General features: G+C 42.7%; 1 protein-coding gene across 1 annotated transcript in view; it reads right to left on the bottom strand.

Moving 5' to 3' along the window:
* Window positions 1–22,400, bottom strand: part of THSD7B (thrombospondin type 1 domain containing 7B) — a 549,335-nt gene that overhangs the window by 14,814 nt on the left and 512,121 nt on the right. The window contains exon 20 of the mRNA XM_019554526.1: window positions 11,079–11,224. Coding sequence (XP_019410071.1) covers window positions 11,079–11,224 — 146 coding nt within the window. The remainder of the gene's footprint in view (window positions 1–11,078; window positions 11,225–22,400) is intronic.

Raw genomic sequence — 22,400 nt, 5'->3', positions numbered from 1 at the left:
CACCCCTTCCGACAATAACTCCGCCTCTGACCTTAGTGGTTAAAAGTGGTAGCTTCATCTCTACAACATTAAAGTTCTTCAACTTTTCAATAAGACTGTCATGAATTTGGGATTTGTGGGGTGTCTTGCATGATTTCTTAAGTTTATTTTACTAATATGGCAAGTGTACTTTGTACATACAAATAATGTCAAGCATCTTTCTGCTTCTATGCATTGTAGTACTTGATATAAATGTAATATTGACATATATTTAAGTTATAGCCAAGGCCGCTTTAGTGAGAAGAACTGTAATGGTTTAGGATCAGCATTTGACTTAAGCTGTTTACTATCTCCCTTGAATTTACATTTTAAAAGAAGTTTGACACACAGGTAGTCAATCTACTGGGGAAAGAGACAGTTTATTGGATAAATGATTCTCCATATCTGAAAGGATATACATATTCTCCTGATCATAAGGGGTCCCTGTAGATGTGCTGGACACCTGCTCCAACATCCTCTAATGACAGTGTGTCAGAGCAGACTCAATTAAGCAAGGCTGCTGGAGCATGCTAATTAGCATGCTCCAGCAGCCACTGTGTCTCATGTATTCAGTGTCCCTATACTTCAAAATGGCGGCGCGGGCTCTTTAACTAAACGAGCTTTAGTTAAAGTGTGCCCACTGCTATTTTGAAATGCGGGATGCTGAATATATGAGATGCTGCGGGCACTTTAATTAGAGCAGCTCATGAGAGCTGCTCTAATTAAAGCACCTGCCGCCACCCCCAGAGCTTGTGTAAAGATGCCTTATAAGACCAGGAAAATCCTGTGGTCTAGTAACCATGCATCTTTGGGGGGCAGAAAGTTACTGGCATGGTGTGAACCCCCCTAGAATTGAAGTGGTGATGTATGTAAATAGTCAGAGTGGTAACTGTATTTAAGCCTGTTTGGAGAGCATGGCTTGTCTTCAGTCTTCATCCCTCAGCCAAAGCAGACAGAGAAAAGTAAAACTTTCAGGAGGCCTCAAGAGAACAGCCAGGGGCAGGGCCTGCTTTTTAAACTGTTGTAGCTGGCTAGGGACTGCATCTTGCATTTAAGGTGCAGGATAAGCACAGGTTATTGTTCTGATATTTTCTTTTGTGTGCTTATTCTTATATCTCTGTCTGTATCTCAGCATATGGTTACTGATTTCTTATGCCGGTTTTTGTTTTGTTTTTGGTTTTTTATAATAAATCCTTTTTGTTTTCTTTTTACAAACCACTTACTGTCAGTGAGGTTTGCGATTCCAGAGTATCTGACCATACAAGCTAGCCCATTACATGGGAAAGGGGATCCATCTTTTCTGAGTGCATGACTGGACAAGGGTGTGAGCCTTCTAGGTGGCAAAATTCCCTTTGCTAAGGGCTAGCAAAGCCTAATAGAGATAGGAAGAGCTGAGGCACCACAAGCCAAGGAGCTGGCCTCTGGCACATCTCAGCAGTGAGGGATTTGGGGCAGAAGGGCACCCAAAATATTTAAAAGCACCCCAGAAATGTCTCAAAGGCAGGACCAGGCTGTGTCCAGGCAGAAGGTGTATCACAGAGACTTCAAAGGTTATTGTCCAATGCAGTAAGCATTTATTCTCTTAGCTATGTAGACATTGATTGCTTAGGAAGAGGACAGAGACTGCCAAAACATTTTCCTGTTGAGCTGCCATGAAAAAATAGGAACTTCTGGTTAATATTGAAATAGATCCTATCTGAACCGGTGCTGAAAGGGTCTATATTCTGTTACTAGTCACCTAAGCCATCTCATGCCCTTCAGTGCATCTCTAGAATGCTTATTAAAAAGGACTAACACTATCAGGAAATCAATAAAAATCAATACTCTTTTATTAAACAGGTGACAAAATGACTATCACAACTTGAAGGATACTTTAAGAGTTGGGGCACCATGACTGTGGGGGATGGGTATTTTGGTCCTCCTTTGAATGACATTGAGTTGTAATGATATTGTGTTTATTTTTATGTGTATCCTAAGCCTTTTGGAAATGAGAATTTTATAAAATTCAATAACTGAAACTCATGATTGTTGGCACTGGATTTATGACCCAGATACCTTGTTCCAGGCAAAACCAAACCCTCAGATGAACCACGACCTCTCCATTCGATAATAGGCAAATGTTATTGATACACAGTAGGATCGTGCAAGGCTTTGGACCCTGTTTCGGATCTGGAGAAGCTTTAGATACTTTGGCGTCTGAAGCAGCTTGTCTGGATCAAAGCGCTGTCTTTGTTAGGCTTTCCAAAGCACTTCAGAAAAGCTTTGGAGAGCCAGCCATAGGGTATAATGGGGAATCAGTGAAATAGCTATAACTTTGTTGTTTTTTGTCTGATGTGGATGGCATTTTCAGAGGTGGTAGCCCCGGTAAGGCCACAAAGGCTGCCATATGATAGGTGCAGGGGTTTGGGGGGAACTGCACCCCAAATTCTTGAAAGCAAAACTCATGTCACATTTATGTGTTACAACACAGGGTGAAAACTGCAAGGGTGGTGGCCCCTGGTGAGGCCACAAAGCCTTCCATGTTTCAAGAAGATCGGTGCAGGTTTTTGGGCGGAACTGCACCTCCAGCTGCTGACAGGAAAAACTCATGACATAGATGACCCTGTGTGTGTTAAGGTGCAGCAGGCTGAAAACTGCAGGGGTAGTGGCCCCTGCTGAGGCCACGAAGCCTGCCAAGTTTCAAGGAGATAAGTCTGGGGGGAACTGCACCTCAAGCTGCGGACAAGTAAAACTCATGACATGGGTGACACTGTGTGTTAAGGCGCAGCGGGGTAACTGCTGCAGGGATGGTAGCCCCTGCTGAGGCCACAAAGCCTGCCAGCAGTCGAGGAGATAGGTGCAGGGGCGTTCTGGGGCCCTGCACCTCTGGCTGCTGACAGGCAAAACTCGTGATACGAGTGCTTGTGTAACTGTCTCTGTCTTGGGGCAGTTGATTGTATGTATTGATTATTATTCATGACTCTTCATCCATGGGCATCGCTGATTGGTCTTTCTCATAGTTTCATAGTAGTTTGGGGTCAGGAGGGACCTGAACAGATCATCTAGTCTAACCCCCCACCACTGGCCAGAGCACATGCTGGGATCACACGACCCCAGACAGGTGTTCGTCCAACCTCTTCTTTAATCTACCCAAGGTAGGAGCGAGGACCACCTCCCTTGGAAGCTGGTTCCAGATCCTAGCCACCCTAACAGTGAAATAGTGTCTCCTAATCTCTAAGCTGAACCTATTCTCCAGCAGCTTCTGACCATTGTTTCTCGTCACCCCAGGTGCTGCTGGGGGGGATAGGGCCCTTCCTATTTGCTGCTGATTTCTCCTGAGTTTGTAGGCAGCCACCAAATCCCCACTCAGCCTCCACTTGCTGAGGCTGAACAGGTTCAGGTCCCTCAGCCTCTCCTCATAGGCCCTGCCCTGTTCCCCTTCAATCAAGCAGGTGGCCCTCCTCTGAACTCTCTCAAGGCAGGCCACATCCTTCTTAAAGTGCGATGCCCAGAACTGGACGCACAGTATGACTGTGGCTGTCATACTGTCCACATTCTGTCCTGACAGCACATTGCTTTTTTTCACAAACACATCACATGCACACATCATAATTTGGCCTTTCCCAGTCTTCTCATTTGGTCTGTTCCCCAAACCAGAAGTCTCAAGGGCTCTGCATTTGGGTACTGTGCAGTGGAGCCACCTTATCTCATGTTAGGGAACACTGGTACGTGCCTACAATTTCCCAGCCTGTGTCTCTATCCTTGTCTGCCTTGAAGGCTGTGAAATTGTATGAAAACCATGCTTTTAGAAATCAATTAACCCTTGCCATTGCCCTGGACCATTATATTAATGCATAGCTATTTTACCTATAAGCCAATTCCCAAAAGCAAGCCTTTAAATAACATTTTCTAGCTATCAATGATGAGAGATAAAATACTTCTTTTATACGGGTTTGTAAAATGATACTCAGTGGATGCATCTAACTGTGTACTTAACTGTGCAGTAGACTAACTTGCTGTGTTGTAAAGCATTACAGTCTGCACATGCAATGCTATTAGACCACAGCAAACTAATTTTCACTGCCATGAGATAGTACTGTTGAGGACAATACTATCTTATGGCAGAAAAAATAACTGCACCTAAACACACATGTAAATGCCAATCCAGCATTGGCCCAGACCCCTTCCTGCCACCTAGCCTTGCTAATTGCACATGTACATGTGCCCAGGATCACTTGCCAGTAGATTCTTTGAAAATAATGAACCCTATCTGCAGAACTAAATGATGACCTACCAACTATATTTTATTCAGCAATGGGGTTGGTAGCAGGAATCCCAAGATTGGAGCTCCCATATCCATGCAGTATCATTCTCATTTTCTCTATAACGCCTCACTGACACATATAGAAATGGAAATAGCAGTATAAGTAGTTGGTTTTAAAGTAGATAATCAAAAGTATCTTAGAAGAGTATTAGTGCAGATTTAGTGTTTGCAGCTAGACATTAAGTTTTCAACACTGTGTTTCAGTCTAGTCAGTATGTAACTTACTGTTCTCAATTATTATTTCACTGCAGAAACCTCTATTGCAGACCTGGATTAATGGTGTGCATATAACTCATCCAACTGTCCATTGGGTTAGAATTCATAGAAATTGTTGGTAGAAATGGAATGTGATATGGAGAGAATTCTCTTGGGAACAAATACTATCAAACTACAATGTATTTCCAACTCAAATGAATAGCTCAAGGAAATGACCAAATATCACTAAAATAGAAAAAAGATGATATTAAAAAGATATTTATTTTAGCTGACAATATCATCTTCTGATATACTGGTCACCTCTTGAAGTCAACATTTATCAAGAGAATTATCACACTGTGATATCAGTGATACATTCGTATTTTCTATAGTTAGAACTGAAAATGACCACAGTGTTTTGGACTGTACAATGTGGGAAATGTTAACATCTAACTGTGAAATCTCTTTAGTAGTGCTCATTCAAGGCTAGCCATATGTTTTACAAGTGAACCTAATGTGATTTAAATATCATAATACTTTTTGCATATGGAAATATCACAGGCAATTTTCAGAGGAAAGGTGACATCTACTTTTTGCTATAAAAAACTAAGGCATGAACAATATAGAGCACAACACTAATCCTTATTTTCTTCCTAAATTACTCAGGGCCCATCCTTGAAGACTTAAACAACTGGTACTGAGATTCATAGCACTTTGTTTCAGTAAGGATACTAGGATTCATCTCAACATAATCAGAAGAAGGTTCCCTAGATGAGACATAAGAAACTCCCTACAATGAGGTATGCATTTGTAAATGGTCTCCCTTTTAAGGTAAAGAGCTATTAATTAATGAGTTGATTGGCTAATGTTTTCATATGTTGGCAAGCCTATGTAAGGAAGGTTAGAATGATCTGATGCTAAGGCAGACAGCAGGATAGATTTCCACCTTTAGAGACTACCTAAATCACAGATATGCTTTTGTAAGCAGCGGGCTTACTTCATCAAGCGCTGCATCTGCTGCATCACAGCATCTGATGAAGCCCACTGCTTACAAAAGCTTATACTCTGCATCTCTGATTTAGGTGGTCCATAGAAGTGCAAATCTACCTTGCCTTCTGCTTGACTTCAAACTAACATGACTAGCTACCAGGGTTGCCAATTGTTTGTAAATTACAGACACTCTGTAAAAAAAAAAAAAAAAAAAAAAAAAAGGTAAAAAATGCTTATCTATAAAAAATGGAGCCACCTCTATAAAAAACCTAAGAAACCAGAATTGACTGAAGCTCCATCTTTGAACAAGAATGAATGTTGAAGCAGAGCGAGAGTAGCACCTGGTGTCTGAGCAGGACCGGGTAAGGTTAATAGGGGTTGGAGGAGGCCTCAGTGGGGCTCCACAGCGGTGTGGGGACCCCAGTGCCAGAGAGGACACAGCAGTCAGGGGTGCACTGACTCCAGTCCTGAGAAGGGGCCCAGTGGATTGAGGGCCAGGTAAGGCCAAGGCCGCCTGAGCCATATAGGAATTGTAGACCCGAGGAGGGGATCTAGGGGCCAGGCACGGCTAGGGCCACCAGAGCCCCAATTGTGAGGAGCACCAGTGTGGGCACCGGCGAGAAGCCCCAGGGAGGGCACACAGGAATAGAAGCCCCAGGGAGGGGATTTGGGGGCCAGGCACAGCTACGGCCACCTGAGCCCTGCTCGTGAGGCAGGGCCCCAGTGCGGGCAGGATCGTGAGAGTGCCCCGGTGGGGCATGGCCGCAAGAGAGGCCAGAGATCGTCCGCGGGGAACGTGGGCATCAGTGAGAAGAGAGAGACCAGGGAGCGCTTGTGAGAGAGCACAGGCTAAACAGCCATGAGAGAGGCCAGGGAACCCGCGAGGGTGCAGGCAACTGAGACGAGCCCAGAGGGCATCCGTGAGGATGCGGGCAATAGCAAGGCAAGCAAGGGGCCGCCGTGAGGGCATGGCAAGGGATTTTGACAAGACAACGTCCAGTACATCTGAGAGGCTTGAGGCGTGGTATCAGGGGTGGGAGGAGCTACGCGTAGCCCTTAAGGCTTTAGTGCAGGGGGTCAGCTGAGACGGGGCACTGATCAGGATTCATCTGGGGTACCGTGTCCAAGGGGTCGAAAAGGCAGCCTCCCATAACACTAATACCATCAAAGACGTGGCGGGCGAGAATGAGAGTGCACTGATACCAACTTAGCACGGTAGGGGGTGCTAGGAGAGATCACGGCCGCTCTTAGGACCCCGCCCTGTGACAGTGGGTTTGTTAAACCCCTGAATTTCAACCGAGTTCTTTTCCAGGGCCTGGCAGAAAAAAAAGGTTAGTTGTTAGTAAAAAATTTGCAGACTGTCAGTAAAAAATTGTCTTGGGTTGGCAACTGTACTAACTACATCACTCTGACTGTAAGGGTCATGCTGTAAATGAATTTAGACACTTACATCTGCTCATTTAAATGGAAGTTATATACTTAGATGCTTAGTTCTCTCTTTGTCCTTCACTATCAAAGTGATAGTAACAGTTGATACCGTTACGTGTTTTCCCCAGGGAATCATTCAACAGCATCGTTATGATTGAAAATTCACCGCCATTTATGTAACTTACTCCTATAGGAGTAGTCTAGTCACTATTCACTGCTTCAAAGGTTTTACATCCCTTTAAAGGTTGCCATTTATTCAAGGGGTAAATGTGTAATGTCTTTGTGATATGGGTGATTCCATGAGTAGGAATGCAGCACTTCGATTCATGAAATGCAAAAATAGACAGTGCAATATATGTATTAGGCAGACTATCCTCCAGAACTTGCAAATGGATCTAATTATTCACATTGCATCAACTGATCTGTAGTAAAAGTGTTACTCTAAAATTAAGCCAGTATTGTGGACTCTATTTAAGAATTTTGATCATATAATTGTGAGAGGTCATTTTCATAATGGATTTTTCAGTCTCACATTAGTCAAAGTAGATGCAGGACATTATTCAAGAGAACAAAATTAAGAAATAGGATGTTCTGATATTCTTGCAAGGAGAATTTATGTTTCTTTCCTTCAAAACTCAGAAATTATTCACTTTATATTAATATAGTACATTTCATCCCCAAATGCTTCACTAAAATATGCTGTATGTAAAGAAAGCACTCCTCCTTTCCTTCCAGTGCAATGAAGCCACCTAATACAGTCATTTAATAAAGCACAGAAACACAATACAAAGAGCAAAGAGAGAAGAATGGTGTACCCAACTGACAATGCAGGGGGAACTATGAAGTATACAGGTTGTAATTACATGATGTGAACTGAAAACTGGCTAGGCACCAGATTTACACACTTCTACTCTGCAAAATGTGTCATTGAGTTAATAATCCTAACTATGTGCCAAGGTGTTGACTCAGTATTAACTCAGTTATAGCACTAACAACCTCATCAACCACACTATTTCCTTCAGTTGAGAGCTTCCTATCAGAGTACTCATGAGAACTGACCCTTCTTAGCCTGACAAGATTAAAGCTGAGAGTGCAATTACTTTATAAATATTATATGTATTTATGGGGCTAATTTTCCTTCTCTGGTGCACTGAATTTTTATTTGACAGAACAGAGATAAGGGGAAGGAAGTTATAAACCTTTTTATAACTTCCTAAGTCCTGATCTGGCCAAGTGTTGAAAGACCCCTGTTCTACTTTGCAACAAGTCAGGGATTATTCTAGGTTGAAGTGGGCAATTATTTAGGCTGGAGAGCCACTTAAGGAGTTTTAGTGAGCTGTTGTGGACTGGAGGGAGCAGGGTGCTGACCTGGTCTGGTGCAGCATGGGGGAGAAGGAGTGCTCACCTAGTGCACGGGGAGAGGGAACAACTGATCCTATCTGTCCCAGATCACATTCACCTTGCACCCACCCTTGGGGATGTCAGATGGAGGAAGGATGGGGTCTCTATGGAGACTGGCTGGGACCCCTGTGAGAAAGGTTTGCTCAGCTGGGTGAATGGGATGGGACTGTGGGTGGCAGAGTGGGGAGTGGTGTCCAGGACTGGGGTGGGTGGGCAGGGATGGGGCACTGACAGCATGGGGCTAGGGCCCAGGGCAGAGCAGCAATCTGCTCCCCACATCCCCTGTGACAGGCGCTGGTTCCACGGGCAGGGACATGCAGGGAGCAGACTGGAGCTATGCCCTGGACCCTAACTCCATGCACTCTCTGCCTTGTGATCCTGGCCCCTGCCTGCCCACTCTCAGAAGTTGTTCCCTCTTCACCTGTGGTCCCATCCCATCTTCCCAACTCAGCATGCCTTGCCCACAGGGGTCCCAGGGTAGTCTCCATGAAGACACTGCCTGCTCCATCCAGTGCCCACAGTGGTGGGTGCAGGGCAAATGGATTGGGCTGCCTTGGCAGTGGGTCTAGGTCTGGCAGCAGTAGTGATGCAGGCAGTGGCAACTGGAAGGAGCCACTACTGTGAGGGCTGCTGGGAAGCTGAGTCTGGCTGTCACGCTGCCCTGGCCTGGCTCTATGCCCAGGGGCAGTGGGACTGGCTCCATGTTCCATGGCCCAGATGGCCTCCCATGCCCGGGCTGGTTAGGGCCAAGAGACCCACCATGGGCTGGAAAGAATCCTTTGGTATGCCAGATCTGCCCCATGGGCCATATTTTGCCCTCCCCTGTTCTAGGTTATCCCAGATGCACCAGTCTCCATATACATGGCTTCTTGCTTCCCTTATGGAAGAAACAGATGGTATAACAGGTGTTATATGTAACAAAGGCTGTCCCCAGGGCTGGCAGTGATGGCCCCTGGTAGCCACTCTGCCTTTGTTTTCCTTGATTCCTTAGGTATGTCCCCTTCTATGTTCCTGCCATGCCTTGCTGTAAATATGTACTTAGAAAAGGGAGGCTGCCCCAGAAATTCCTGAGCGACATTTCACCCACTCATGAGCTAGGGTCTAATTGCTCAGTACAATAAGGACTCATTTTGTGGCCTTCTCACCTCCCCTTCTAGCCACACCCAAGCATCACAGATGTTACCAATCAATCAATTCATGCCCTACTCCCAGGCTCTTCCCTGTTCGTGGAGCCAATCACTGGAATTGGCTCTCTAGCCATGTCTCCACCCCTCTCTGGGTGCTGGGCTCCCTCTAGCTATTTCTCTGCCCCTCTCTGGGTGCCAGGCTCTCTCTAGCCTCATGTCCACCCCTCTCTAGGCACTGGTCTCTCCCTAGCCCCATCTCTATTTCTTCTTCTGCCCTGTTCCTGGGCTCTGGACTCACTGTCAGGCCTGCTGGGACATCCAACCTCCCTCACTAGTCCCAATTTCCAACTACTGACATTCTCCAGGCAAGTCCACAATATTCTACTTGCCTGCCCTGATCCCAGGCTCAAGTGTATCCCTGGTGCGAGTCAGGAACTTCTTTGCAGCCCTTCTGCTCAGGAACTCTTCCTTTCATGGCCTCCTGGGCCAGACTGCCTGCTCCAGCTCAGGCTCTGAGCTTATATACTCTCTAAGCCTGGCCCCCTTCCAGTCAGATGCTTTCCCTTGAATGCCACCTAAGCCCTGCCTGCAGCCTTCCTTCTCTTAGTCACAGGAGCACTAAGCTCCCTGTTATAGTACATAACTCGTAAAAAGTGCAGACCAGAAGACAAAGCAAAATCATGGCCACACCACTTGTACATGAAGTGCCCTCAACTTTCTGTGCCTCAAAATGTGGAGTGGGAGCCATGAGCTCTGAAGCCACGTGCTTGGATAATGGGAAGGGACTTTACTTCTCCATCTGAACCACAATTCTGGCAAAAAGAGCTCAGTTTGTCTGACTTTAGGCAGCTGCAGTAGATTTCAACCCATATAAATAATTTCAGAGTAGAAAACTGACATCAATTTAAGTTGAGTTAATGTCTAAATAATCTGCTTTAACACGTAAAAACGTTATCTAACAGATAACTGAGTGGGGTGGAGACAGCATTAGAAAAATCAATGCAAGCATGTTGCAACTTGAAGATAGTGAGAAAATGCAGGCTCCTTGTGCTGACCAAGCAAAGATGTGTATGTGTGATGCATTACAATTTAATCAGGCTTTTACATTTTCAGACTATTAAAAGGTAACTCACACTAAGAAGAATGTAGAGATCAGCACTTTGTACAATACCTTGCAAATGTAGTAAGGAAGACCTCTGAGGTGCCCAGAGACCACCTGTACAGTGTTATAATTACTTCAAAAATAAAACACTTTGGATGTCTACAGATCAATGTTTAGTAGTCTTTATTTAAGTAATGAATAATGGTTTACTATAGCTTTCCTTGAGTAAAAGCCTATAAAACTCACATCAATATCACTATAAGTGTATACTACTTTGACCTGTGTTGTTAAGATTAGTTTCTAATGGTTGGATAATTGCATGAGTAGGTCTACTCATGGTGAACCCACTTGATTTAATGTGGATTTTATCATGGTCTTAATGGCAGGAAAAATCCTTCAGATCTATGAAGAGCTATATAAATTCTCTCACACGCTTGTGTCATTTGTTGTTAATAACATGTATTTTCACCATCTTCAGTGAGAAGCTTTTAATCAGTATTTTAACGAGACATACCTCTACTTTGCATGGAGACCACTCCCCAAGAATCCAACTGTAGCATGGTTTTACAGGGCAATTTCTGTACTGGGTGAGCTGCGTAGGGCATGGCCTTCCTTCTCCTTGTGCCTGCATAATTATGGATCGAGTGCGTGTCATTTGGCCTAAAGAAACAGAGAAAGTACTCATTCATAACACACTGCATTAGAAACAAAGACTTTGCCATAAGAGATGAGGATATAAACAGTGCAGTAAGGCTCAAGTGGTAAGTGATAGTGGTAAGTAACCAGACAGCAATCCCTGGCTTAATTTAATATAGAAGCACTTCATAGCAGCACTGCGGGTTAGTTTATCAGCAGTTCCATTAAACCCTCATAAAAAGAGATGGAATTCATATGTGGCTTTCATTAAAGTAAAATCAGAATACTTTCAACTTCATTTCATAAGCTGTTAGTAATTCACAGAGAGTAGATGATCAGGTTTTGTCCATAAAAGTTTTCTGTATGGATCAGGATCAAAAGCTAAAAACTTACCACACAGGAGGAAGCAAATGATGTCTGTAACCGCACTTACATTATCAAAAATACAACTTTTTATTAAGAAACACGAGGATGTTGGGATACTTTAAAATAACATATTAAAATGAGAAACAAGGCACCCTGACTGATCCACGTCTCTCACACCACACATGACTCTCTTCATGCAACTCTAGTGGGTTGCATGTGCTTGACTCCTAATCCACTCCCTATGGTGAGGGTGGGAAGCCTTTTTCCAGCCAGGGAGAGACAGGGTGCCAAAGCCACTACACAGTGATACAGCATCTATAGCTGAGAACGCAGTCCATCAACAACACAGTCAATGCAACATGTCACTGTCAGTGCAACACGGGGATGAACATGTTATAAGAGATCAGCCTGCAATTACTTTGTGGCTGTCAATCAGATGACAAAGCAACCTGTCGGTTTGAACTGCCCTTTTTTTCACCTCTGTCCTCCTCTTGTCTAAGTGTTTGCTCCTTCTTTCTCTGTCTTGTTTTCCCCCCCTCTCTTTTCCCCAAATCTTTCTCCTCCATCTCTCTTCTCACTTAGCACCCCTCATCGTTCTGTCTCCTCATTCCCGGGCCTCCTTCTCAGTCCTAGTCATTTCCTCTTTCTACATTCTCCACTCCCTAGTGGAGAGTTGTTCTCTCTTTCCTACCTCTGAAGAGCAGAAATATAAGGTCTGACCCTGTGTAACGCTCACTAGTTCATCCTCATGTTTCTTAATAAAAAGTTGTATTTTTGATAATGTAAGTACGGCTACAGACATCATTTGCTTCCTCCTGTGTGGTATGTTTTTAGCTTTTGATCCTGATCCATACAGAAAACTTTTATGGACAAAACCTGATCATCTACTCTCTGTGAATTACTAACAGCTTATGAAATGAAGTTGAAAGTATTCTGATTTTACTTTAATGAAAGCCACATATGAATTCCATCTCTTTTTATGAGGGTTTAATGGAACTGCTGATAAACTAACCTGCGGTGCTGCTATGAAGTGCTTCTATATTAAATTAATCAATAAAGATAAGGTATAGTATGTAATGAATTATTATTTATATAAGCTTATCATCATTATTAGCTCATTTTTCCACCAATAAAAAGCCTTTTAAAATAATTTCCCTGCAAAATACTTGGAAAACATGCTTTATTAAATAGACTTGAGACACACTTAGTATGTCTTCAATGCTGTGCTTTGGCCAACAATACTTTTCAATATCATTTTTTAAATTCTCCAAACACATTCCTTGTACATGTAAAACATTCAATTGTTAAAACATTGAACAAAATCCAGACTCATTAGTAAATATGATAAGAAAATTGATGGCTATGGCCTTATAATTTTTAATATTAAATATTCACTATATGTTCACTATTCTTTATAAATGATTTTTTTTAATGACCCAATGGTATGCATATTGCCTGAAAATTGCAAGCACACTAATGGCTATTATGGTCTAGAATCATTTCTATAATTCCCTTTAAAATCCTGCTTGTTTTCAGTAACCTCCCTCCAGCCCACTGAAAGGAAAAAGAAATGAGGTTACCACATGTGAACTGAATACAATTCATTAACATTTCAGAAATCTGATTTCTTCTTCCTTTATTCTCTATACCAAGTAAAAGATTCAGAGAAAAAATGTTCTTGCCCAAAATGTGCCTGTTAGAGTCCTTGTTACAATTAAAAATAGGAGAAAGGCCTCATGCAGAAGGATGCATAAGATTACCAAATGGAGAGTTTTGCCTTAGATTTGAATGGGACTGCATTTGAGAGGCAGGAAAAATGGCTCCTGTTAGCTGATACACACTTGTCACAGATATATACAAGAGACATAAAATTACTAATTCATGGCAAGAGAAGGAGGCAGTCTGTTATGGTAAAGGACTGCCATTAGGATTGCAGTCATACAGATATCATCTAGAGTAGGGACAGGCCAGTCCAAATGCAAGAAGCAAACACCCTTGAAATGTGTGGCAGCTGGGATATACAGCTTCTTAGCTGTACTTATTTATAACAAAGAGTAGTTGCTTTTCTGCTGTTTAGGTTATGGCCATGCTTGAAAGTAAAAAAAGAAGTCATCCCTTTGCTACAAACTAATACAATAAATATCTACAAATTGTGATTTCCAAAATGCTTTTTTAGCTAGAAAAATAAAAAGCAAGTTCATCTGAAAAAGCTAAACACAGAAAACCTTGCAAAATCTTTACAGTCACAATGCCATTCTCCCAGAATGAACCTTGTATCTTAAAACTCATTTTAAGATCATTTTTTAAATGAAGTTGCTGAACAAGTTCTAAACCACCATGGAATCAGATACTATTCAGCGATGAAAACCACTGTATCAGTGAAAGGGGAAAAAGCCTCAAATACTTGTGGTATTAGGTCCCATGGCCTCGAAGGAAGAGAACATCTTTATTTTGCCTTCTACTCACTGCTTGTTTTGCCTTTCACCTGTACTAAGCATCATTCCTTCTAATCCCAGGGACACTTCAGCACTGCAGGTATCTGCTCCTCCTTCCCTCCTTTCTTACAGAGCATTTGTATCTAAGGAAGCAAAATTTGGGAGTCTGGAAGCCAACTCCACAGACTCTTGGATGACAGAAAAGCAAGCGTTCTGTGGATGGGGACAATGCAAATGCAGATTGTTTGGGGCTCCTGGCTACAGCCACTGGCCACATCTCTTTGCATAATGATTACTATCGGCATACGTCTAACGTAAAATGCTTTAAGAAACAGACTTGTCACAGATTTTCTTGGAATTCTGCCTAAGTTGTCTTTGAAATACGCAACATAATTATTCTACGCTAACTTGGCACTATCAAGGCCTCAGGCTGGAATACTATGACCACTTCTGGGTAGTGCACTTTAAGGAAGATGTAAGCAACCTGGAGCTAGCCCAGAGGACAGCACCGGGAATGATAAGCAATTTGGAAATGATGACATTTGAAGAAAGGTTGCAGGTATTGCTGATCATCTCTAAAAAAGAGAAAACTGAAAAGTGGTTTAATAATAGTGTTTCTAATACGGAAGAAAACATTAAAAACAGGATATTGAACATTTACCCTCTTTGTCCACTAGGGGTCTGACCAAAAGTGGGGTAATCTGCAGGAGGGAAGATTTAGGACTAGCATTAAGAGAAACCTTGTAAGGATAGTTAAACGCTGGAACAGGCTCCATTGCAATGCTAGGAAATCCCCTGGTGGAGGTTCTGGAGAACAGGTTACAGAAACCATGTTAGACAAACTGACTAGATGACCTCCTAAGGTCCCTTCATTACTGTGATCTTTATAATAAATTCAAGTGGCTAAAAAACAGAGATCATTGAAGAGATTTTATTTGATTAAAAAGGCATAAAACTCTTAAAAGCACTTATGCATCTATGGAAATAAATGAAATAGTGTACATTTTTCTATGTTGTGATTGGGATACTTTTGGAAACATTTAAATAAGAAGCTGTGAACAGGAACTGAATTGTTATTTTTTAAGCAACGATTTCCTATAACTGAGCTATTACGTGACTGGAAGTATTTTCCGGATGCTTGTTGACCCAAGCCATTGGGCTCACTGGTGAGAGGGGTATACAGTGATCCACCTGTTTGACTAATCCTGGCTATTTCTTTTCTCTCTATCCACAGTTTTTAAAAGAATATACTGAAAAGTGCATTGCAATCTGGGATTATGGACTGAAGAGGATCCCCGACGGCTTTCATTCTTTTCTTCTCCCTTTATATTCTAGCTGGCTGCTCAATAGGAACTCAAGTTGTGGAAACACTCAGAAAAGTATTTACTTTGTAATTATCTCATTGACTGAGACTATAATCTCTGCATGTATGAAATGAACTTTCTCTCCATACAACAGTGGCAGTGTAAAAGCTCTGTTGGTTCTTCCATTTCTCAGTGAACAAAATGAATTTCTCTTTCATCTGCTATGCACTATTAAATGACCTGAAAATGCATAAAGTATGCTGGGAACTGAAAGTGTCTCTTCATATCACCAAATCTGTCAGAAGTTCAGGAAAAGAAGATTGCTGGGTTTGTTATTGCTGGATACTTAAAATTATCTTTTGGAACAATGACTATACTGTCATCGCAGAAGTGCACTTTTATAATAAGAGTTTCCTGCTTTGCCTTGAAAGAAATATTACATGGTCAAAAATGATGTGTAAAATAATGACAAAAGTTAATTCTAGATGACACTGCCAAATGTAGCAGTGTATGTGGCGTGTCTAGATGTCAATGTTACATACACAGCAGCACCACATCAAATTTCTTACGTGTTGTTAGCTAGCATAAAATCTGAAGAAAAGAACAGTGTACTCCTACTGTCTATTAAATAAATGCCGAAAATGTTGATACCTCTTTAATAAGAACTTGTTTTGTATTCTCCATTAGGCAAATACAGAAGAGAAGAATGACAAGAAGTTAAAATTAGGTCACTTTATATGTGCCTGAACTATAATTGTGAGGGCCAGCCTAGATAACAAGAGAAAAGATGAAGAACAAACCCAAGCAAAAACTGCATGGTCAATCTCTCAGTCAGGCACTGCAGTTTAAATGTGCTTTGATTAAACAAACCACAAGTTTCACACCTCGGAGAAGACTGGTTTTAGGGGGATTTTGGTTTTTGATTTGTTTTCATTCAGTCTGCAAGGCGCAACATACTGGGATTTCTGCATTTTCTAACCAAGTGAGAAAGAACGACAACCATTAAAAAGGTTGAAAACTCTTGAGGTAAAACCACAAATAGCTTATCAACCAGATAAGGAAGGTGAATATTGTTATGACAATTGTCCTTCGTGCCCATATAATACCAGGCTTTTCAGATATGAACATATGTGTGTAAACTTACACTTCTCTTCCATGGCCTATGATCAAGTTTTGGGTCCCTTGATAAACAAGAAATGTCCTGGTGATGGCAGTAGGAGAACAGCAAACTCCAGGTGCTGAAATTAAGTCCTCTGGCAGACATTAATTTAGTCGTGTGACTGGGATATGATGCATTTTATCCTTGATCCCCAAAACTGTGCATCCTGCTATGCTAGATGTACATGGCAGGATGCATGATGTTGGGATCTGGGAAAAAAAATCACCATATACTAGTCATGCAAATGCAGGTCGGGATCCTGGTATGAGGGACTGGTCCCTGATGCTGGGCTTCCTGGGCACCCTTTGACCTTGCTGATGTGGGGAACCGTTGAGCTTCCAGCCTGCTAGCAAGCTAAAAACTGCGTGGTGCAGGCCTGCACTGAGCTGCACTGTGGAAGGCTTTAGATGTTGGTGCAGGTAATCATCATCTGACAGACTTGCCACACAACTTTAGATGCTTGCATGTGAGCTCCCCATGCAACATCCACAGTCTGGCTTTAAGTAGGGACTCATCATTTGCTGGAGTGGCCACATACCAGCACCTAAACCTAAAGCACCTAGGATTGGGTGGGAGGGCAGATCCCAGTTCCAGACCTAGGACCCGGTGTTTGGTAGGACAGAAACCGTAGGCTGTCTCTGGAGGTTCGGCAGGGGCAGCTAGCTCGCTCCAGCTATGCTGTCACTTGCCAGATCCCAGACTTTCCTGGGTTCAACAAACATTTAATCATTGGGATGAAGCAAAGGCATCCCCAGCCCGGAGACATGGCATGTGAGTTTACCAGCACTGCCCCAGGCCAGAAAGATCTGCCGCATTTTAATTTCTGACATATACCAGCCACAAGGAACTTCTACATTATATTTGCCATTTTATAGCAGCATAAATTGGTTCAACATGTGGCACATTACTTTTTATGATGCAATTAACACATTAATCATGCCACATATGTAACTTCTGTCAAGGGCTTAAGGCACCTAATTCAAATACTTTTTCTAGGTACAAATGGATGAGGAAGGATCTGTTCTAATTTTAAGCACACAAAGTTGGAAAACTCTAAAGATTACATACAGCTCTGAATGGTGTGTACCGAACAAGAGGATCTCTGCTTAATCTGCAGCTTTTCTATATACCCATTACACATTCTTGTTTATTTTAACAAAGGGAATGATGTCTGTGGGAGCTCCTCCTCACTGAGAGCCTTTCCAATGCCTTCACTAGGCTTTAGATTAGGTCCTTAGAGGACTATCCATTAGCTACACTATTATAAATCCTCCCATAACAGTACTAGGGTAAGCACGGGGCATTCTAACATATAAAACAATGTCAACCAGAAGTGCTAGTCAGCATCCATAATAGAAACTACCTAACACTACAGCTATTACAGGCAAATATAATCTATTTACAAGCCTCTGTTGGCTCAGTCAAGGAAGGAAAGAGAGATATACTCTATTGATCATCAGTTATAAAAATCAATAGTGTTACGTACTACAGCCACACTAGATGTCAATGCCACATATACTGCAGCACGACATCATATTTCTTATGTGTTGTTCCCTAGCAAAAAACTTGAACAGAAAACAACAGGGCACTCCTACTGTCTATTAAATAAACCACAGCAGAATAACTTACTGGAAGAGATGGACAGAAAAATATGATAGCGATGTTGCCTGTTAAGCAACAGTTAAAAACAGAAACCAAGCAACATAAATTTCAATCTCAGTGATATTTATAATATTTATTCCCCTTTGCCAAAACTTGTTTCTCAAGTAAACCCTTCACAAACTCTCCAAGAGAAGTCAGAAGAGGGAATACGTATTTTGACTATTAAGGACCAATTTTAGCAGCAATATATGTGAATGGTCTACCTTTGATTATGTTCGAGGGGTGCACATTACATTATTTAACTGTATACAGAGCAGTATCACTAAATGATATAGTGATGCATAATGTTTTCATCTGGTGAATCCAGGACAAGAAGGTGAACATTTTCCTTAAGTGTCTTATGGAAGTTTACGTACTTTTTGTTCTTCTAAAGTTTAATTTAAGGATTAATGCTGTTTCCACTGAAGTCAACTGAAAACTCTTGCTGATTTCAAGGGCAGTAAGATGATTAGCCACTTGGAGATGTTAAAAAACCTCCACAAAAGTGGTGCTTTAATTTAAACTCATTGCATTCCCACACGTGTCCAGAGGCGGCAATGCCTTAGCTGGACCTGGCTAGCATGTCTGTATAGATTGGGCACTTCAGTGGGGCCTTTTTGGTGCTTTTATCTAATAGCTGATTGAATCAGCTTTAGTTCAAAGGGCCAAAAAGCCTTGCTGAAGCACCCAATCTATATAGATGCTGCAGAGCTGGGTCAAAATAATGAACTGCTTCTTTAGGTAAAGTGCATTTTGGGTTGTTTTTTGTTTTTTTTAACATCTACAAGCAGCTGAAATGCTTACATTCTTGGGGCAGTTTTAGTTTTCTGAATATTATGAAGAAATACAAAGCTACATAATGATCGTTGTTACCATAATTAATAACAGCAATAAATTATTATTTACTACAACCCACTTAATGGCATAGTATAATAAATGTTTAATTATTGTATGCTATATAATAATAATAGAGGAAGAAATGATATAGGATGAAAGAACTAAAATTGAGAGAGATATTATTCTGCAGAAGGCATACACAGGCAGTTGCCTAGATCTGTAGCACTGGCACTTGGCTTTGCCAGGTATGTATGAAATCAGTGGGGCTCCACATCTGTTTGGCAGTTCACAGTAGCTCAGTTTGATTCAGGATTAGGGCCTCAGTTTAGTAAATGATATATTCAGAAGACTTCTTCAGGAAAAAAAAGTGATGCAGGCTAGTTTTCAGACCATCACTAGCTCAATTCTGCTTGTAGGATCAGTCTCAGAGTAAAAGAATATACATGGAGGGTATCAGAGTGTAAGAACTGCCATGGCTGGGTCAAACCACAGTTCCATCTAACCTATCTGTCATCTCTCTCACAGTGGCAGAGAGTAGTTATTAAGGCAAAACTATTTATGCAGGGCCTATCCTGACTGACCTGTCTCTGCCCCTCTTCCCTTAAAGCCTTTACAGGCCTAGGAAGTTCTAATTTGGAGGTAGCAGTCCTATTACCATGTTTAATACCAGCTGGTATTAACACACGAATCATGTCTTTCTTGCATGAATTTATCTAATCCTCTTTTGAGCCCAGTTAAGCCGCTAGCCTCTACAACATACCTTATGGCAATGAGCTCTACAAGGCAATTATACAATGTAAAAAATAACTTCCTTTTGTTTGTTTTAAATCTGCTTTCTAATCATTTTATTTTATGTGCCCTAGTTATAGCAATCTGAGAGATGGCAAAGAGCAAATCCTTATTTAATTTCTCCAAGTCATCCATGATTTTATAAACCTCTATCAAATCCACTTCCCCCCACCCCATCAAGCCAGTTGTCTTGTCTCAAAGCTGTGAAGTCCTAACCTATTTAGTCTCTTGTTACACGGAAGCCTTTCAACACCCTTGATCACCCCCTGCTGCCTTTCTCTGTATGTTTTCGACCTGTGCAATATCCTTTTTGAGGTGGGAAAACCAGAACTGCCTGCAGTATTCAAGGTGTGAGTGTACCATTTATTGGTACAGCAGAATAGTGACATTTTCTGTTCCAACTTCAATTCCCTTCTTAATCATTCCTAACAATCTGTTTGCCATTTTTATGACTGGTTCTAAACAGTGGAGTGAACTAGTCACAATAAACCCAAGATTTTTCATGAATAACAACAACAAACGTAGAGCCTATCATTTTGTATGAGCATCTTGAGTTATTTTTCCCCCCATACATCATTTCACACTTATCAACACTAAACTTCGTTTGCTATTTGATTGTCTGTTCACCCAGTTTCACAAGATCCTTCTGCATTTCTTCAGTTGGGTCTGTTTTTCACTCTCCTGAATAATTAGGTGTCATCCACAAATCTGGTACCTTGCTATTTACCCTCCTTTGCAAATCATTTATGAATATCTTAACACAGGCCCCAGCACAGACCCCTGGGAGACCCTACTGTTTAACTCCCTCCATTGTGAGAATACATTGTTTCTATCCACTCTTTGTTTTCTAGCCTGTAACTAGTTACTGATCTATGAGTAGAGACCTTGCCTCTAATTTCATGACAAACCTAATTTCATTAAGAGCCTTTGTTGCAGGACTCAGTCAAAAGCTTTGTGAAAGCCCAGGTACAATGTATCAGTCATGTCACTAGCATCCAAGTGCTTGTTGATGCCCTTAGAAAACTGAAGTAGGTGAGACATGACCTCCTTTTACAAAAGCCATATTGATTCTTTCTCAGCAGGTTCTGTTTATAAACCCCAAATCAGCCTAGCTCTGCTCCCAGCATATGCTGACAGATGTTAAAAAAGGTGTTTCTGGCAGTGGACAGCTGTAGAGTGCTTTCAGGCTAAGTACAGACATTCAAAATGCCTGAGCATGAATTGATTCAATCTTTGCAGGTTAGTCTAACCTGCATAGATTGAACCGATTTGCAAATGACTAGACATGCACTTTTGATTCCAGAAATACAGCCACATGCCTGCAGTGGCTCAGGCTAGAAGCCGGGGAGAGCTAGGGTGAGCCCATGGCTGCAGGGAAGCTGTACTGAGGTGGGGGTGTGACCAGGCCCCAGCAGGCTGAGTATAACTGGGGAGGAGACTATGCCGGCTGGCGTCAGTCCACACCCCCAGCCCTGCCACTGGACTGTAGAGGGGGGAGTGACCCAGATGGGGCAGCAGCCCCTGTGATGGTGTCCTGGGGAGCACAAATCTTTTTCTGGTGTGGGGGGATGTGCTACTACACACTACATGAAGCAAACGGCAGCAGTGGTGCTAGGGGTCCTTTGGGGGGCTATGGCCACCTCAAAATCTGGCTTAGCTCCCGTAGCCACTCCTCTAAGCCACGCCCCCACTGCTCACCCTACATAGGTAGTGGAAGCTCTGCCCACCCTGCTGCTGACTGCAGTGCATCTTCCCACTGGGAATAGGGTTGCACTCCCTGGGACACTATCTAGGGGCTGCTGCCCCATTAGAGTCCCCCCCCCCCACTGGTTCATTAGCAGAGGTGGGGGCATGGTAAGATGCCGGCCAGCGTGGCCCCTTGAGATGAAGAGGGCAGTGGCCAGGGATCAGGTCCATGCCAGTGGGACAGGGCACTGAGGGAGAATTAAATCCCCCTCCATCTCCATTCACTTCATACTGCTGTTGGAGCTGGCCACACACCCCACCACTTGAGTGGCAAGCAGGGCGAAATGCCTGACAGTGGTTACTGCACCCTTGCCTGGAAGACTCTGGCTGGGGCCCATGCTGGTGGGACAGGGGAGTGGGGGGGATTAAGCATCTTCCCCACCCCCTCCACCTTGTGGGGGTCTGCATCTGGCCATGCACCCACCCCTGCTCTGTCTAAAGATCAGAGGAGTGGGGCCAGCCTTGCTCTGCTGGACCAGACAGCACAGCCCGGTCCAGCACAGGTCTGCAGAGTATGCTGGGATCCTGGGGGACTCTGATTTAACTTGAACCAGGAAGCGGTTTGGGACAGAGGTTCCATAAACTGGTTTGACCCAAATCAGCTAAGTCTGATACTACATTCAACAAGGTTTATCCTAAACCAGTTTCAGCCATTTTGAAACTGGTTTATATGCACTGAACTTCTGTTCTGTTACAGGTTTAAACCAGTTTGTGATCACTTAAACTAGTTTATGTGTAACTTCTGTCCCCACTGGCTAATCGCATGACGGATGAGAACCTGATGGTGTTTGACACTGAAAAATGCAAGCTTCTCCACCTTGGGAGGAAAAACCTGCAACATCCTTATAGGCTCGGCAGTGCTACGCTGGCTAGCACTATGAAAGAAAGAGACTTGGGGGTCATCATTGACCACAAGATGAACA

The sequence above is a fragment of the Crocodylus porosus genome, unplaced genomic scaffold, assembly GCF_001723895.1.
Source record: "Crocodylus porosus isolate Cpor-Errol unplaced genomic scaffold, CroPor_comp1, whole genome shotgun sequence".
NCBI classification, from domain to species: domain Eukaryota; kingdom Metazoa; phylum Chordata; order Crocodylia; family Crocodylidae; genus Crocodylus; species Crocodylus porosus.
Note: the sequence above shows the minus strand (reverse complement) of the source record. Positions and strands in the feature narration are given on the sequence as shown.